The 17,880-nt window shown below is 39.7% G+C and overlaps 2 protein-coding genes and 1 non-coding gene across 9 annotated transcripts in view; 2 read left to right on the forward strand and 1 right to left on the reverse strand.

Annotated features, from left to right (window-relative positions):
- The window catches only part of TTBK2 (tau tubulin kinase 2), a 160,020-nt gene that overhangs the window by 77,724 nt on the left and 64,416 nt on the right, over positions 1–17,880 (forward strand). The window lies entirely within an intron of this gene.
- Positions 12,520–13,146, reverse strand: LOC106968550 (60S ribosomal protein L17-like; the record flags this gene model as incomplete). Its single annotated transcript, XM_053223423.1, has 1 exon — positions 12,520–13,146. A coding segment is annotated over one exon (558 nt), but the record flags the coding sequence as incomplete, so codon positions are not given.
- Positions 16,829–16,931, forward strand: LOC113602149 (U6 spliceosomal RNA). Its single transcript, XR_003423511.1, has one exon. It is a non-coding gene; the product is annotated as a U6 spliceosomal RNA (small nuclear RNA).

The raw sequence follows: 17,880 nt of genomic DNA on the forward strand, positions 1-17,880 counted from the left end.
AGTTCCTTTGGGAAGAGGTATTTTTTTCATGCCTTTCTCCTGCCCCCAGGCAAAATCTCTGAGCCAGGGCTCTAGACTTGGGGGTGAGGACTATGCTGAGCTTCTGAGTAACATCGTTATTTTTTAGGAGCTGAGCCCTAGGGTTGAGATGGGAGCAGTAGGCTGAGATCTCTGTCTCTCCTGCCATGGAAGCACTGCTTCCTGAGCCAGGAGAGGGCTGTTGGGCCCCCAGTATTCGCAACACATTCCTACCCAAGGTAGAGCCTCCATTCCATGAGTGGAAGCTGGGTGCAAGAAAGGAACTGTACTTCTCTGTCCACACTTAACCTGGATTAGCCTCCTCAGCAACAGACAGCTGGAAGAAGCTGAGGAATGCTGAAGTCCTGCTCCTATGGGAAGAAAGCCCTCTGGCTGGGAACTGAGAAAGGATGGAGTCTGGTGTCCTTGGTTGCAACAGTCTAGAGTGGAACCACCCTCTCTGCTCTGGAAGAGGGGAGGGAAGGAGTAGTTTTGGTGCAAGTACCGTAGACTCTAGCCTTTTTTACTTAATTTTCAGTTTTCTTGAATAGATGTTTCTTCATTCACTATTTGCTCTAAGGACCATTTTCAGAAGATTTAGCTGTTTTTAAAATAATTTTCACCAGTTTTACTGGGAATCAGGTCAGTGTGTTGCAGGATTTTTTATTTACCTCAATACCTGGATTCGTTGTCTCACCGCTTTGAAAAATGAAGAGGAGGACACAAAGTGACCAGCAGGCAAAAGGTTATTAGAGTATAAAATTAGAAAGTAAGAGTAGTATGAAAGCTCTCTTTACAGAAAGGGACCATTTGAAAGTGAATGCCAGCCGACTATTGGCAAGGGTCCTTGTTTTATAAGGTTTTGGTTAGCCTTCCCCTTCCCCCTGTTCCCTCTCAGGTCCCACCCTTATTGGCTTGATAGTTCTAGGTGCTGGGTGGTCCATTTCTGATTGTCTCTATTCTATTGTATGAGGGGTGGCTATTGGTCATAGTTAGGTCTTTTGTCAAATTCCTAAGGGAAACCTGGGGGGGAGTAGATGGTGTCTGTTACATTCTTAAGTGGAACCTTACTGGTGAGGGGGTTTGCTGTGATCAGACACTCCTAGAATTGTTCCAAATATGCATTTTTCCCCATCCAGGGACTTCAGGTCCTAATCTTTCCCTCTCTGCCTACTAATCCTATCTTTTCCTATCATAAGTGGAACTCCTTATAATGTCATCCTTACAGTTCAGTTCTTCTAATATCTACTCTTTACCTTTAGTTTTGTTTTAACATGGTACTGATTGTGATTTTCATTTCTAGCAAATTAGTTGTATAGAAGTTGAAATGCTAATTTTGAATACATTTGCTACACTAAGTATATACAACTAGAATTGTATACATAAATGTAAATTATATTTAAAATATAGGCACATGAGAATTTACCTGCCTAGAAATTATGAAGAATCTTTTTGAGTTTAATGAAGGTCTTGCATTAATAGATAGCAAAGCAGGTAAAGAACTTGGGTTCTGTGTAGCTTACTAGATTTCAGTATATTTCTGTAATCCCATTTCTTTTCCAGATGTCTTTTTTTTTTTTTTTTTTTTAGTTTTTAAACTATTACCAGGTTATTGTTTATTCACACACATAACAGATATTTAATGAGCACATAATGAGTGTGAGGCATGGATCTAGGTGCTGGGACTGTAGTGGTGAACAAGCAGACCAAAATTTGGTTCTTATTCTAGAGGTTATATTTTAGTGGAGAAGACAGATAAACATATACATAATTTTAGGTAGTAGTATATGCTATAAATAAACACAAAGCAGTATATTGACATAGAGAGTGATGGGCAGTGAGGATAGGAGACTATTTTGGATGTATTAGTTAAAAAAGACTTCTTGGAGCGCCTGGGTGGCATAGTCGGTTAAGTGTCAGACTTCCGTTCAGGTCATTATATCATAGTTCATTGAGTTTGAGCTCCTCATTGGGCTCTTTGCTGTCAGCGTGGAGCCTGCTTTGGATCCTGCTTTGGATCCTCTGTCCTCCACTCTCTCTGCCCTTCCCCTGTTCACACTTGCACGTGTGCATGTTCTTTCTCTCTCTCTCAAAAATAAACATTAAAAATACATATATATATAAATAGTTTTTTAAAAAAAGACTTTTCTGAGGAGGTATTGAGTTTAGAATTGAATGAAGTATGAGAACAATGTGAATTGCCATGTGAATAATCTGGAAAGGGAGTGTTACAGGCAAAGGGAACAGCAAGTTCAAAAGCCCTGAGGCAGAGTAAGTTTGGTGTGTTCAAGGAAAAGCAGGGAGGCCACTGGAGCTATAGCACAACATAGTGTAGCATGATGAGGGGTTAAGTGGAGAGAGACGAGGTTTAAGAGGTTGGTTGGCCCTGGATTGTGTATGATTTTGCAAAGAGATGGATTTTATTCCAAACACGATAGGAAGCCTTGGGAAAATTTTGAGCAGGGTTATTGCATACTCTGTACATGATCTGTCAATAAGGTAACTACATAGTGGAATTATATTCAGTGGTAGATTATATTTAAAACATAGCCATAGGAGAATTTCAATGCCTAGAAATTGTAAGGAGACTGTCTTCAGTTTTATCAGTATTCTTGTGTTAATTAGTATGCATGCAGGAAAGAACTTAGGTTCTATACAGTTTATTGATCTTGAATATATTTTTAGAATCCCATCCCTATTCTATTTTTTTAAATTAAAAAATTTTTTTAATGTTTACTTATTTTTGAGAGAGAGATACAGAGTGAGAATGGGGAGGGGCAGAGATAGAGGGAGACACAGAATCCAAAACAGGCTCCGGGCTCTGAGCTGTCAGCACAGAGCCAGATGCAGGGCTCGAACCCACGAACTGCGAGATGATGACCCAAGCTGAAGTTGGATGCTTAACCAACTGAGCCACCTAGGCACCCCTAATTTTTTGTTTTTTAAGTAGGCTCCACACCCATGTGGAGCCCTATGCGGGGCGCAAACTCACGACCCCAAGATTGAGACCTGAGTTGAAATCAAGAATCAGATACTTAACCAACCGAGCCACTCAGGCACCCCTCCCATTTCTGTTCTAAGTAATCATTTTTCAATTTTTAGAACATGTGTTTTTTGTTTTTTTTTAAAGTCACTCTGGCTGTGAAGAAGAGATCAGAAAGTTATAAGTTAGAAGGCTAATGCCATGGTCCACTGATCATTGATGGTGACTGGGACCTAGGGCATTAGGGTGCTATAATGAAAGTGGTGAGAAATGGTCATATTTAGGATATAGGTTTTTTGGTTTTTTTTTGAGAGAAAGTGCAAGCAGGGGAGAGGCAGAGAGAGAGGGAGAGAGAAAGAGAATCTTAAGCAGGCTCCATGCCCAGCACAGAGCCCAAAGAGGCTCTGTCTCTGTCCCATGTCCATGAGATCATGACCTGACCCAAAATCAAGAGACAGACATACAAATCGAGAGTTGGACATACTCAACTGACTGAGTCATCCAGGTGCCCATAGGATATATTTTAAAAATGGACTTAACAAAACTTCATTTTGGATTTGTTGATGTTGGGATGTCAAGGAAAAAGAAGGGTCAAGGTTGATTACTAAATTTAGTCCTGAATGAATGATCATACCAATAACATAATGGGGAAGAAGGATGAAGAGTGGATTTGGTATTCTGTTTTCTAGAAGTTAAGTTTGAGATGCCTCTTGGATTTCAGATGGAAATAACAAGAAGGTGATATGATATAGTAATATATACCTTAAAGGAGAAATCAGGATTGGAGATAATATAAATTTAAGAATCATTTGATTAGGAGTGGGGTTGTAGCTGGGGCTCAGAGTTAAAAGAGCACCTGGCTCTAGGGGTCCCAAACAGGTAAGATTCAGTTACTGGCTGTTAAGAAAAATCCAAAGGCAGAGAGTGGTGGTGAAACAGAAAGGAATTTATTTCAATAAGGCCAACACCCAGAAGACAATGGACTAAAAAAAAAAAAAAAATCATTTCCTCCCAATATTTAAAAATAAATGGCAGTTTTAAAAAGTGGAATGAGGAGGGAGGGGCCAACATCACAGAGCAGTAGGAGGATCCGAACTTCCTTCTTCTCCCAAACAAAGAAGTGTTGAAGCCAAAAGACTTTGAATCCCAAGAGTCTGGGAGGAAAAGAAACAGTCGTATTCCCAGGAATCCACTGGAACAACCTGACTGGCCATAGATGCGTGATTGCGAACTGGGAGAGATAAAATGAATGGAGGGCAGGGATCTGCTTCTGCAGAGAGACAAAAGGAAGAGAAAGAGCAGCTAGGGAAGCATAGGACTGTATCTCAACAAGAGAAAAATCTCAGACCAGGATGGAGAAAGATCCAATCTCTAACTGTGGGGCTTGCTCCAGACTGGGGCTGGCTGGCCAGAATGGCACACCTGAGGAGAGGGGGAGCCAGCCCCGGGCTCAGTGGCTAGGTCACGGATGCAGTCCACAGTAGGAGAAAGCAATCCCCTCCCTGGAGTGCTGTGGGACAGGACAAAGCCTGCTTGTTCCCGCCAGCCAGGGACCACATATCGGGTGGCGCAGAGAGGCGCTTCCCCTGTACCGGAACCCAGGGAGCAAGAATTTGAATCCCAGCCAAGTGCCAGGCATAGGAGTTGGGGAAACGAGACAAACTGCTTCATTTACACCCGTGGCACAGTGAGGATGGCTGAAACAGAATGGTTTGGGACACCGGGTCTGTGGAGGAGAGACTGGGGGGGGTCGCTATTTTTCTCCTTAAACCACCAAGGTGAGGCCTCAGGGATCAGACAGCAGGACCCACAGTGGAGGCGAGACCAGCCTACACCAAACCACGCCCCTCCGCGCCGGTAACTGCATATCTACTGGGACAGGGTAGACGCTGAGGAACCAGACAGCCCCTCCTCCAGACCTGCCCTGCTGCATTGCCTGGTTTAATGTATGTAGATACATTGTTCCTTCCTTTTCTCTTTCTTATCTCTTCCCTCTAGTCTGGTTACTCTGGTTTGTTTCAGCAGACATATTTAATCCATTCTCTTGATACCTGTTCCACACCTCCTTCTTTATTCTCCCTTCTCTGTCTTGGATTAAGCTGTATTGTTTCTCTCTGAACAAATTTACCTTCTTTCATTTTTCCCTGCCTTCTTCTTAATTTTCCTTTCTCTCTCTCTGGATTAAGCCATATAGTTTATCTGTCTGGGTAACTTTCTTTTTCTTTTTCCCCACCTCCTTTATTTTCCTTTCTCTCTCTCTGGATTAAGCCATATAGTTTCTCTGGTGAATTTTTATTCTTTCTTCCCTCCCCCCCCCCCCCCCCCCCGGCCCCCATCATTTCTTTGTATGGGATAAGGCCTCTTTCATCAGCACTGCCTCCACCCTGTGGTTTACTTGTAGCTGGTGTTTCTGTTTTTTTGTTTGTCTTTTTTTGTTTGTGTGTTTGTGTGTTTTTGTTTTCTGTTTCTCTGTTTGTTTTCCTTTCCAGGGCTACTTCAACAAATCAAAGCACACCTGGTGGGAGGTCCAAAGCATCACCACAAGTAGGGAGACAAAGTAACCCAAGTCACAACAACAGACAGCAAGTAATACTCTCCAAAAAACATCTCCTGAAGGGCCACACCCTGGACAGTGTATGACCCCTCTTTAATATAGTAGTGCTTGCAGGAGCAGGGCACATAACAAGCTTTTAAAATACATAAGGGACAGAAAACTAGCCAAAATGGCGAAACGGAAGAATTCTCCTCAAAAGAAATTCCAGGAAGAAATGACAGCTAAAGAATTGATCAAAACAGATATAAACAATATAACTGAACAAGAATTGAGAATAATAGTCATAAGATTAATCTCTGGGCTTGAAAAGGCATATAAGACAGCAGAGAATCTATTGCTGCAGAGATCAAGGAACTAAATAGTAATGATAAATTTAAAAATGCTATAAATGAGGTGCAAATTGAAATAGAGGTGGTCACAATGAGGAGAGAAGAAGCAGAGGGGAGAATAGGTGGATTAGAAGATAAAATTATGGAAAAAGAGGAAGCTGAGAAAAAGAGATAAAAAATTCTAGATCACAAGGGGAGAATTAGAAAACTAAGTGATTCAATGAAACGGAACAATATCCGTATCATAGGAGTTCCAGAAGAAGAACAAGAGAGAAAGGGGCCAAAGGTATACTTGGATAAATCATAGCTGAGAACTTCCCCAGTCTGCGGAAGGAAGCAAACACTGAAATCCAGGAGGCACAAAGAACTCCCTTCAGACGTAACTTGAATCGATCTTATGAACGGCATGTCATAGTGAAACTGGCAAAATACAAAGATAAAGAGAGAATTCTGAATGCAGCTAGGGATAAACCAGCCTTAACATACAAGGGTAGACACATAAGGGTAGTAGCAGACCTATCTACTGAAACTTGGCAGGCCCTAAAGGAGTGGCAAGAAATTTTCAATGTGATGAACAGGAAAAATATGCAGCCAAGAATCCTTTATCCAGCAAGCCTGTCATTCAGAATAGAAGGCGAGATAAAGGTTTTCCCATACAAACAAAACTGAAGGAATTCATCAGCAATAAACCAGCCCTAAAAGAGATCCTACGGGGGACTCTGTGAGTGAAATGTTGCATGGATCACAAAGGACAAGAGACATCACTACAAGTATGAAACCTATAGATAACACAATGACTTTAAACCCATGTCTTTCAATAATAATACTGAGTGTAAATGGACTAAATGCTCCAATCAAAAGACACAGGGTATCAGAATGGATTAAAAAAAAAAAGACCCATCTATTTGCTATCTCCACGAGACCCATTTTAGACCTGAGGACACCTTCAGATTGAAAGTGAGGAGATGGAGAACCATCTATCATGCTACTGGAAGTCAAAACAAAGCTGGCGTAGCCATACTTATTTCAGACAAACTAGACTTTAAGTTAAAGGTTGTAACAAGAGATGAAGAAGGGCATTATATAGTAATCACAGGGCCTATCCATCAGGAAGAGCTAACAATTATAAATGTCTATGCACCAAATTCAGAAGCACCCAGATCTATGAAACAATCACAAACATAAGCAATCTTATTGGTAAGAATGTGGTAATTGCAGGGGACTTTAATACTCCACCTACAGCAATGGACAGATCATCTAGACAGAAAATCCATAAAGAAACAATGGCCCTGAATGATATACTAGACTAGATGGTCTTGATAGATATATTTAGATAAAAAAAAAAAAAAAGCATAAAGCAGCAGAATATACATTCTTCTCGAGTGCACATGGAACATTCTCCAAGGTAGATCACATACTGGGTCACAAAACAGTCCTCAATAAATATAAAAGAATTGAGACCATACCATGCACACGTTGAGATCACAGTGCTATGAAACTTGGAATCAACCATAAGAAAAGTTTGGAAAGCCTCCAAATGCATGGAGGTTAAAGAACATCCTACTAAAGAACAAATGGGTCAACCAGGCAGTTAAAGAAGAAATTTTAAAAATATATGGAAACAAATTAAAATGAAAACACAACAATCCAAAGCCTTTAGGATGCAGCAAAGGCAGTCCTAAGAGGAAAATACATTGCAATCCAGGCCTATCTCAAGAAACAAAAATCCAAAATACAAAATCTAACAGCACACCTAAAGGAACTAGAAGCAGAACAGCAAAGGCACCCCAAACCCAGCAGAAGAAGAGAAATAATAAAGATCAGAGCAGAAATAAACAATATAGAATAAAAAAAAAAAAGACAACAAACAACAGATCAATGAAACTAAGAGTTGGTTTTTTGAAAAAATAAACAAAATTGATAAACCTTTAGCCAGGCTTCTCGAAAAGAAAAGAGAGAGGACATAAGTAGATAAAATCACGAATGAAATGGCGTTATTACAACCAATCTCTCAGAAATACAAGCAATTTATCAGAGAATACTATGAAAAATTATATGCCAACAAACTGGACAACTGGAAGAAATGGACAAATTCCTAAACACCCACACACTACCAAAACTCAAACTGGAAGAAAAAGAAAATTTGAACAGACCTATAACTAGTAAAGAAATTGAATCAGTTATGAAAAATCTCCCAACAAATAAGAACCCTGGACCAGATGGCTTCCCTCAGGAATTCTACCAGACATTTAAAACAGAGTTAATACCTATCCTTCTCAAGCTGTTCCAAAAAATAGAAATGGAAGGAAAACTTCTGGACTCATTCTATGAAGCCAGCATTACTTTGATTCCCAAGCCAGACAGAGACCCCACAAAAAAGGAGAACTACAGGCCAGTATCCCTGATGAACATGGATGCAAAAATTCTCAACAAGACATCAGCAAATCGAATTCAACAACATATAAAAAGAGTTATTCACCATGATGAAGTGGGATTCATTCCTGGGCTGCAGGGCTGGATCGGTATTCACAAATCAATCAATGTGATACATCACCGTAAGAAAGGGTAAAAACCATATGATCCTGTCAATAGATGCAGAAAAAGCATTTGACAAAATACAGCATACTTTCTTTTTTTTTTTTTATTTAAAAAAAATTTTTTTAAACGTTTATTTATTTTTGAGACAGAGAGAGACAGAGCATGAATGGGGGAGGGTCAGAGAGAGGGAGACACAGAATCTGAAACAGGCTCCAGGCTGTGAGCTGTCAGCACAGAGCCTGACGCGGGACTTGAACTCATGGACCACGAGATCATGACCTGAGCTGAAGTCGGCCGCTTAACCGACTGAGCCACCCAGGTACCCCAATACAGCATACTTTCTTAATAAAAACCCTCATGAAATTCGGGATAGAAGGAACATACTTAAACATCATAAAAGCCATATATGAAAAGCCCACAGCTAATATCATCCTCAGTGGAGAAAAACTGAGAGCTTTTCCCCTGATCAGGAACTCAACAGGGATGTCCACTCTCACTGCTGTTGTTTAACATAGTGTTGGAAGTCCTAGCGTAGCAGTCAGACAACAAAATGAAATAAAAGGCATTAAAATTGGCAAAGAAGAAGTCAAACTTTCACTTTTTGCAGATGACATGATACTCTACATGGAAAACCTGAAAGACTCCACCAAAAAACTTCTAGAACTGATACATTAATTCAGCAAATTCGCAGGGTACAAAATCAGTGTACAGAAATCAGTTGTGTTTTTATACACCAATAATGAAGCAACAGAAAGAGAAATCAAGAAACCCATCCCATTTACAATTGCACCAAGAACCATAAAATACCTAGGAATAAACCTAACGAAAGATGTAAAACATCTGTATGCTGAAAACTATAGAAAGCTTATGAAGGAAATTGAAGAAGACACAAAGAAATGGAAAAACATTCCATATGCTTGGGAATGCAAGCTGGTGCAGCCACTCTGGGAAACAGTATGGAGGTTCCTCAAAAAACTAAAAATAGAACTACCCTACGACCCAGCAATTGCACTACTAGGCATTTATCCAAGGGATACAGTGTGCTGTTTCAAAGGGACACATACACCGCCATGTTTATAGCAGCACTACAAACAATAGCCAAAGTATGGAAAGAGCCCAAATATCCATCGATGGATGAATGGATAAAGAAGAAGTGGTATATACATACAATGGAGTATTACTCAGCAATCAAAAAGAATGAAATCTTGCCAGTTGCAACTACGTGGATGGAACTGGAGGGTATTATGCTAAGTGAAATCAGTCAGTCAGAGAAAGACAAAAATCGTATGATTTTACTCATATGAGGACTTTAAGAGACAAAACAGATGAACATGAGGGAAGGGAAACAAAAATAGTATAAAAACAGGGAGGAGGACAAAACAGAAGAGATTCATAAATATGGAGAACAAACTGAGGGTTATGGGAAGGGTTGCGGGAGGGAGGATGGAGTAAATGAGCAAGGGGCACTAAGGAATCTACTCCTGAAATCATTGTTGCACTATATGCTAATTTGTATGGAAAATTTTTAAAATAAAAAATTAAAAAAAATATCCCATATGCTCATGGATTGGAAGAATAAATATTGTTAAAATGGCAATACTACCCAAAGCAATCTATACATTCAGTGTAATCCCAATCAAAATTGCACCCACATTATGCTCAAAGCTAGAACAAAGAATCCTAAAATTTGTTTGGAACCACAAAAGACCCTGAATAGCCAAAGTAATACTGAAGAAGAAAACCAAAGCGGGAGGCATCACAGTGCCAGACCTTAGCCTCTAAAACAAAGTTGTAATCATCAAGACAATATGGTATTGGCACAAAAACAGACACATAGACCAGTGGAATAGAATAGAGAACGCAGAATTGGACCCACAAGTATATGGCTAATCTTTGGCAAATCAGGAAAGAGTATCCATTGGAAAAAAGACAGTCTCTTTACAAATGGTGCTAGGAGAACTGGACAGCAACATGTAGAAGAATGAAACTAGACCACTTTCTTACATTGTATACAAAAATAAACTCAAAATAGATGAAAAACCTAAATCTGAGACAGAAAACCATCAAAACCCTAGAAGAGGAAGCAGGCAACAACTTCTTTGACCTCAGCTGCAGCAATTTCTTACTTGACACATCTCCAAAGGCAAGGGAATTAAAAGCAAAAATGAACTATTGGGACCTCATCAAGATAAAAAGCTCCTGTACTGCAAAGGAAACAGTCAACAAAACTAAAAGGCAACTGATGGATTGGGGAAAGATATTTGCAAATGAAAATCGGATAAAGGGCTAGTATCCAAAATCTATAAAGAACTCACCAAACTCCACACCCAAAAAACAAATAATCCAGTGAAGAAATGGGCAGAAGACATGAATAGACACCTCTGTAAAGAAGACGTCCAGATGGCCAACAGACACATGAAACGATGCTCAACTTCACTCATCAGGGAAATGCAAATCAAAGGCACACTGAGATACCGCCTCACACTGGTCAGAATGGCTAAAATGAACAAATCAGGAAACTATAGATGCTGGCAAGGATGTGGAGAAATGGGAACCCTCTTGCACTATTGGTGGGAATGCAAACTGGTGCAGCTGCTCTGGAAAACAGTGTGGAGTTTCCTCAAAAAATTCAAAGTAGAACTCCATGACCCAGCAATAGCACTGCTAGGAATTTACCTAAGGGATACAGGAGTGCTGATGCATAGGGGCACATGTACCCCAATGTTTATAGCAGCGCTTTCAACAATAGCCAAATTATGCAAAGAACCTAAATGTTCATCAACTGATGAATGGATAAAGAAGATGTGGTTTATATGTACAATGGAATACTACTTGACAATGTAATAGAATAAAATCATGCGATTTGCAGCAATGTGGATGCAACTGGAGGGTATTGTGCTAAATGAAATAAGTCAGAGAAAGATATCATACGATCCACACTCATATGTGGATGTTGAGAAACTTAACACAAGACCACGGATGAAGGGAAGGAGAAAAAATAGAGAGGGAAGGAGGCAAACCATGAGAGACTCTTAAAAACTGAGAACAAACTGAGGGTTGATGGGGGCTGGGGGAGAGGAGAAAGTGGGTGATGGGCACTGAGGAGGGCATTTGTTGGGAGGAGTACTGGGTGTTGTATGTAAGCCAACTTGACAATAAATTATATTAAAAAAACAAATTAAAGGAGAAATATTATATAATCATCAATATAAAAGAAGAAAGTGGAATGAGATTCGATGGCTCAGGAGCCCATATAGCTAGATAAAAGTCTGAGCCACTGGTTACTTTGGCAACTGGATGATGGGTAGAAAAGAACTGTGAGGGGCACCGAGGTGGCTCAGTCAGTTGAGGGTCTATTGATTTTAGCCCAGGTTATGAACTCAAATGGTTTGTGGGATGGAGACCTGTGCCCAGCTCTGTGCTGACAGTGTGGAGCCTGCTTGGGATTCTCTTTTTCATCTCTCTCTCTCCCTCCCCTACTCGTGTGCATGCTGTCCCTTGCTTTTTCTCTCTCTCAAAATAAACAAATAAACTTAAAAAAAGAGAAAACTATGAGCTAGCCCAGAACAGTGGGAAGGAGAATCAGCCAATGAGGTAGGAGGAAAATCAGGGACGCCTGGGTGGCTCAGTTGGTTGAGTGTCGGGACTTCGGCTCAGGTCATGATCTCATGGATTGTGAGTTCAAGCCCCCATCAGGCTCTGTGTTCATAGCTCAGACCCTGGAGCCTCCTTTGGATTCTTTGTCTCCCTCTCTCTCTGCCCCTCTCCCATTTGTGCTCTGTCTGTCTGTCTCTCTCTCAAAAATAAACATTAAAAAAAGGTTGGGGGGAGGAAAATCAGTGTGGTATCTTGGGAGTTAAGTGAAGAAAGTGCTTCATATATGTAGGTGGTCATCGCCCACCCGGTGCTGTCCTATCCCGGATGCTACAGATAGGTCAAGTAAGGTGGGAACTGAGAACTGACCTGGATTGGCAAGATGAAACCTTTTTGTGACTTTCATAAGAATAGGTTTGTAGAACAATGAAAACTTAATAGGAGTGGGTTAAAGAGAGGATTGGGGAGAAATAGAGAAAGGGAGTATAGACAATTTTCTGGAGGAGTTTATTTTTTTAGATTTTTAAATTTTTTTTGTTTTTACTTTTATTTGCATTTATTTTATGTAGAATTTACTCCCGGGCCGTAGTTTTTATTTCCTCAGTTTCTTCTGGGAAATGCTTTTTTTTCTGTGAAAACTTTTCTGGTTTAGGAACTATTTGCTCTTTTTCAGTAAGGATTATCTCAGTGTGACAGAGAGAGCTCACATATGGGTTAATCTGACCGTGAGCCCTGTAAGTTCTACACCACATCTTGGTGGCTTTGTTCACCTGGATTTGTTCAATGGCTAGAGGATCTACATCTAAATCCTTAAGTTCACTATTACTCTCCACATTTTTAAGCCTGTGCAGTAAAAATTCCACATTCTTTTTGGGCCACCAACCCTGTGTCCATCCCCACTGTTTGGCCTGGACATACCTACCAACTCCACCAGTATAGTGATAGAATGGCACACATCGCTTCTGCAAAGTGACATCTTTGAGATACTTGGTGGCTTTTTGGATATGCATACCCTTCATGGCCTGGGCAGTTTCATGTGTATTCTTAAAGTGGACACGAAGATTTGTACTTTTTGATTTGCATGATTGTGTAGAGTTTTCTGGACCAAGTGAATAGTGAACCGTTGTCAGAGATCACCTTAGGCCGCTATGGGAAGAGCTGGTTCTTTTTTTTTTTTTTTTTTTAAAGAAGAGTGGTAAAACAGGAAAGGGGCTGAAAGGGAAGTAAAATCCTTCCTTAGTTTATTCCTTTTTTTTTTAATGGCAGTTATTATAGCATGCTTGTGTACTGATGGTAATGCTCTAGGAGACATGAAAAAAAATGATAATGTAGGACAGAGGAAGAATAATTCAAGGAGCCACATTCTTGCATAGCCATCAAGGAAAGGAACCTGGGCACAAATGATGGGGTTAGCCCATTCTTTAAGAGCAAGAACACTTTATCCATTGTAACTGAGAAAAGGCAGAATTAAGTGGAGACAGATACAGGGAAGCATTTAGGTTTGGTGGTGGGAAGTTGAAGTTCTCTCATTGCTTTTATTTTCTCAGTGCAGAAAGAGGCAAGGCCTTTTGCTGGGAGTGCAGAATGGTGTTGGAGTTTGAGGAGAGAAGAGGACAAGTGAAATAATAGTTACCATGGAGAGGGAGAGAGGGAAACTAGCATCAGCAAAATAGATTGCTGGCCTGTGCTGAAAGCTCATTTGAGTATTATGGCAATTTAAGGGGAGGTTGTCAGGACAGTTGTTTGTTTTTCTCCAGACACCTTTAATTGCTTGTTTAGATTTACAGGTTAGTCTGAGAGTTGGTTTTAACCTGGGTGAGGATCTGGTTAGCACTGTGAAAGAGCAAGAGGAGAGAACTGAGAGAACATTATTGTGGGTGAACATAGTTCAGGCTGTGTGAGGAATGAACTTTCCCTTTATTTACATATCACTAGCTGGTTCCTTTTAAGATTTCAGTAAGATTTTCATAGTTTTCTTTAAATCTCAAATAAAATTAATTTCATACTTTTTGGATCATGATTATGATTGAAATCATTTTCTCATATTGTTCCACTAATATCAAATCAAAAGTTGCTTTTGTAGATTTGTTTTATGTAGTACAATTTTGTTTAATTTATTCATTCCTTTTAAGAAACTTAAGTTGAAACACTTAGATTTTCTAGGTATGCTGTCATGTTATCTGCAAAAATCAGTATTTTGATTTTGTCTTGCCATATGTGTTCCAGAAGAATGTAAAAAAAAAAAAAACATAAAAATTTTAAGGAAGAATATTAAAACATCTGTGGCCTCCATCTATGTTAAGAAATATCTTATTACCACCTTACATCCCACCCCTTTTTTTTCCCTCAAGCAGTATGGTCTAATTGAAGTTACTGCGAGGATGGAAATGTTCTGTATCTATACTCATATGGTAGCCACTAGCTACATGGAGCTGTTGAGCACTTGAAATGTGGCCAGAGCAAGTGAGGGACTGAATTTTAAATTTCATTTATTTATTTTCTCTCTGTGTTGTTTTTTATTTGAGAGAGACAGAATGGGGGAGAGGGATGAGGGGGAGAGAGAGAGGGAGGGAGTTGAGAGGGAGGGAGGGAGAGAGAGAGAGAGAGAGGAGAGAGAATCTTAAGCAGGCTCCATGTTCAGCAAGGAGTTTGACACAGGGCCCAATCATCGCATAACCCTGGGATCATGACCTGAGCTGAAATCAAGAGTCAGACCTCAATGGACTGAGCCACCCAGGTGCCCCTTAAATTTTGTTTAGTTTTAGGTTGCTATTTTATTGGCCATTGCAGCTTTACACATAACCTCCATTCTAAAATTTGTATTAAATCTTCTCTCTTTTGTAGACCTGACAGTACTTGTTTTGGAGTATGGAGCAGATTCAGGGAGCTATTGTAAAATAGTACAGTTGTCATATGGCCTTCACCTAGTTTCTCCTGGTGATAATATCTTACATAATTGTAGTACGTTGTCCAAACTAGGAAGGAGATATTGGTATACGATTATCACCTTAAGTGCAGACCTGACCTGAGTCAGCTTTCACTATTTTTTTTTTACATGAGGGAAGAGAGTATGTGAAACTTTATCACATGTATTGATTTGTACACCCAACACCACAATCTATGGATACAACACACAATATGTGGACACAATCTATTATATCTATAATCTATTGTATACAATCTATTGTATCCATAGATACATGTATACAGTCTAGGATACAAAACTATTGCATCACCACAAGGAAATTCCCTCAAAACATAAATATAAATTATTTACCATACTTAGTATTCTTAGTATAGGACCATCAGAATGCATTACAACGGGAATGATGTATAGTCTCTGTTGCACTACTAGTGAGTTGTTTATATGGTTGCTTTTGAGACCCTCTACTATTTAACTCTACTATTTAACTTTGAGATGTATTAGTTACATTAAATAGGGATGTGTGAGGCACATAGAAGTCCTGAGCTGCGTACATTTACAGTATTCTGTTCCATTTAGCTTCAGAGTTGAACTTTTGTTTACTTAATAATTTGAATCGTCATGTTCATTATTGTTTCTTCCTGATTTGAAGTATGCCTTAATTTCCTCACTCCATCTGGGTCTCATGTTGATCCTTTGTATCTCAACTCTTGCAATGGCTTGTTTTCTTTTCCTGCTTCCTTTCTGCTATTCAGTTGAAACTTCTAGTGCCTAGGGTTATGGTGACCTACTTAACAAAATTTTTAAGAGTCCATTTCTCTGTTAGCACCCCACAATTTCAGCTATTTTCTTACTTCCATTGGGGGCTATATTACATAGTTCTCCATGCTTTCCACCCACTCTCTGATCTCTTCCCTTTGGTTAGCAATAGGTCTGGGCTCATTTCTCCAGTTCTTCCCTTCTCCTTCTAGATTTATTCTCCCCGGAGCTCATTTTGTCTCTGACGTTCATTCCCTCCTTCACATTCACATTGCTCTGTGCTTGTAGTACTCTTGTGGTTTCTTTGTTTGGATTATTAAAAGAGTTTCCTTGTTGGTCTCCCCACCTCCTCCTTCCAGTCTGTTCTTTTTATCTCCAGCAGAGTATACATCCCAAGAACTTTCCTGATCATGTCCCATCCCTACTTAAAATTTTTTATGAATTCCATTTGCCTGCATGTTATAAACCAAAAACCTTAATATGGCATTCAAGGCCATCCTTAACCTGATTCCAACCTATATTCCATTATTTTCTCTCACCATTTGCTCCAGCCATATCAGACACTTTGCCTGACACACACAGTACTTTGCTCCCATTTTGCATTGTTCACAATGTTCTTTTAACTTAAAATGCTTTTCCTTCTTCCTGTTTTCAGATTTTCAATGTCCATTTTGCATTGTTTGCTCCCATTTTGCAATGTTCACAGTGTTCTTTTATTTATTTATTTATTTAAAAAAAATTTTTTTTTCAACATTTATTTTTGGGACAGAGAGAGACAGAGCATGAACGGGGGAGGGGCAGAGAGAGAGGGAGACACAGAATCGGAAACAGGCTCGAGGCTCTGAGCCATCAGCCCAGAGCCTGACGCCGGGGCTCGAACTCACGGACCGCGAGATCGTGACCTGGCTGAAGTCGGACGCTTAACCGACTGCGCCACCCAGGCGCCCCCACAGTGTTCTTTTAACTTAAAATGCTTTTCCTTCTTCCTGTTGTAAGGTTTTCAGATTTTCAATGTCCAACTTTTTCTTTTTCATTTTCACTTTCATCCAAATATCTAGGTATTTATTTTAATAAAATATGCTCTTAGGTTGTTAACCACTCTCACTTTTTTCTTTAAAGATGTAAATAATGCCCGCTTTGGCAGTACATATACTATAACTGGAGCGATACAGAGAAGATTAGCATGGCCCCTGTGCAAGGATAACGTAAATTCATGAAGCTTTACATATTTTTTTTAGAAAAAGGATGTTTTTAAATATAATTTTTAAGAGATAATGTATTTATATGGTGCAAAAATAAGGTAAAAATTCATCAAAGTTAACCCCCCCCCCTTTTTAAATGTTTTGTTATTTATCATTGAGAGTGAGAGAAAGCACAAGCAGGGGAGGGGCAGAGAGAGAGGAAGACACAGAATCTGAAGCAGGCTCCAGGCTCTGAGCTGTCAGCACAGAGCCTGATGTGGGGCTCGAACTCATGAACTGTGAGATCATGACCTGAGCCAAAGTCAGCCACTTAACCAATTGAACCACCAAGCGCCCCAAAGTTAAACCCTTTTTTGAAAGACACTATTAAGCAAATGAGAAGACATGTCACAGAGTAGGAAAAAATATTTCAGAACACACATCTGATAAAGGACTTATATCCAGAATATATGAACAATTTTCACAACTCAATAATAAATGAATATACATGAGCAAAAGATTTGTATAGACCTTTCATCAAAGAAGAGATACTTACAGTAGCAAATGGTGAACATCTTTAGTTATCAGAGAAATGCACATTAAAATCACAGTAAGACATTACTACCCAGCAGTTAACCTAAAAAGATGATTCTAAATGCTTGTGAGGGACAGAAATCAGAGGTTGCCAGAGACTGGGAATGGAGGGGAAGGGACTGACTACAGCCTTTAAGGGAACTCTAGGGGTGATAGAAATACTTGATAGAAATACTCTGTGCCTTGACTGCAGTGGTAGTTACATGCCTGTGTATCTTTAAAAACTCATAGAACTGTGTATACCTAAAGTTTGGATTTAACTGTGTAAATTATACCTTAATAAACCTGACTCGAAAAAAACTAAAAGGTAAACCATGAAACAAATCTCCTACTTTACCTCTGCTCTCCCAAATGTACTCATTTTCTATACTGCCCTTATCCCTCTTTCCAACCAACATAGGTAGCTA

This window comes from Acinonyx jubatus, chromosome B3 (genome assembly GCF_027475565.1).
Source record: "Acinonyx jubatus isolate Ajub_Pintada_27869175 chromosome B3, VMU_Ajub_asm_v1.0, whole genome shotgun sequence".
Classification (NCBI taxonomy): domain Eukaryota; kingdom Metazoa; phylum Chordata; class Mammalia; order Carnivora; family Felidae; genus Acinonyx; species Acinonyx jubatus.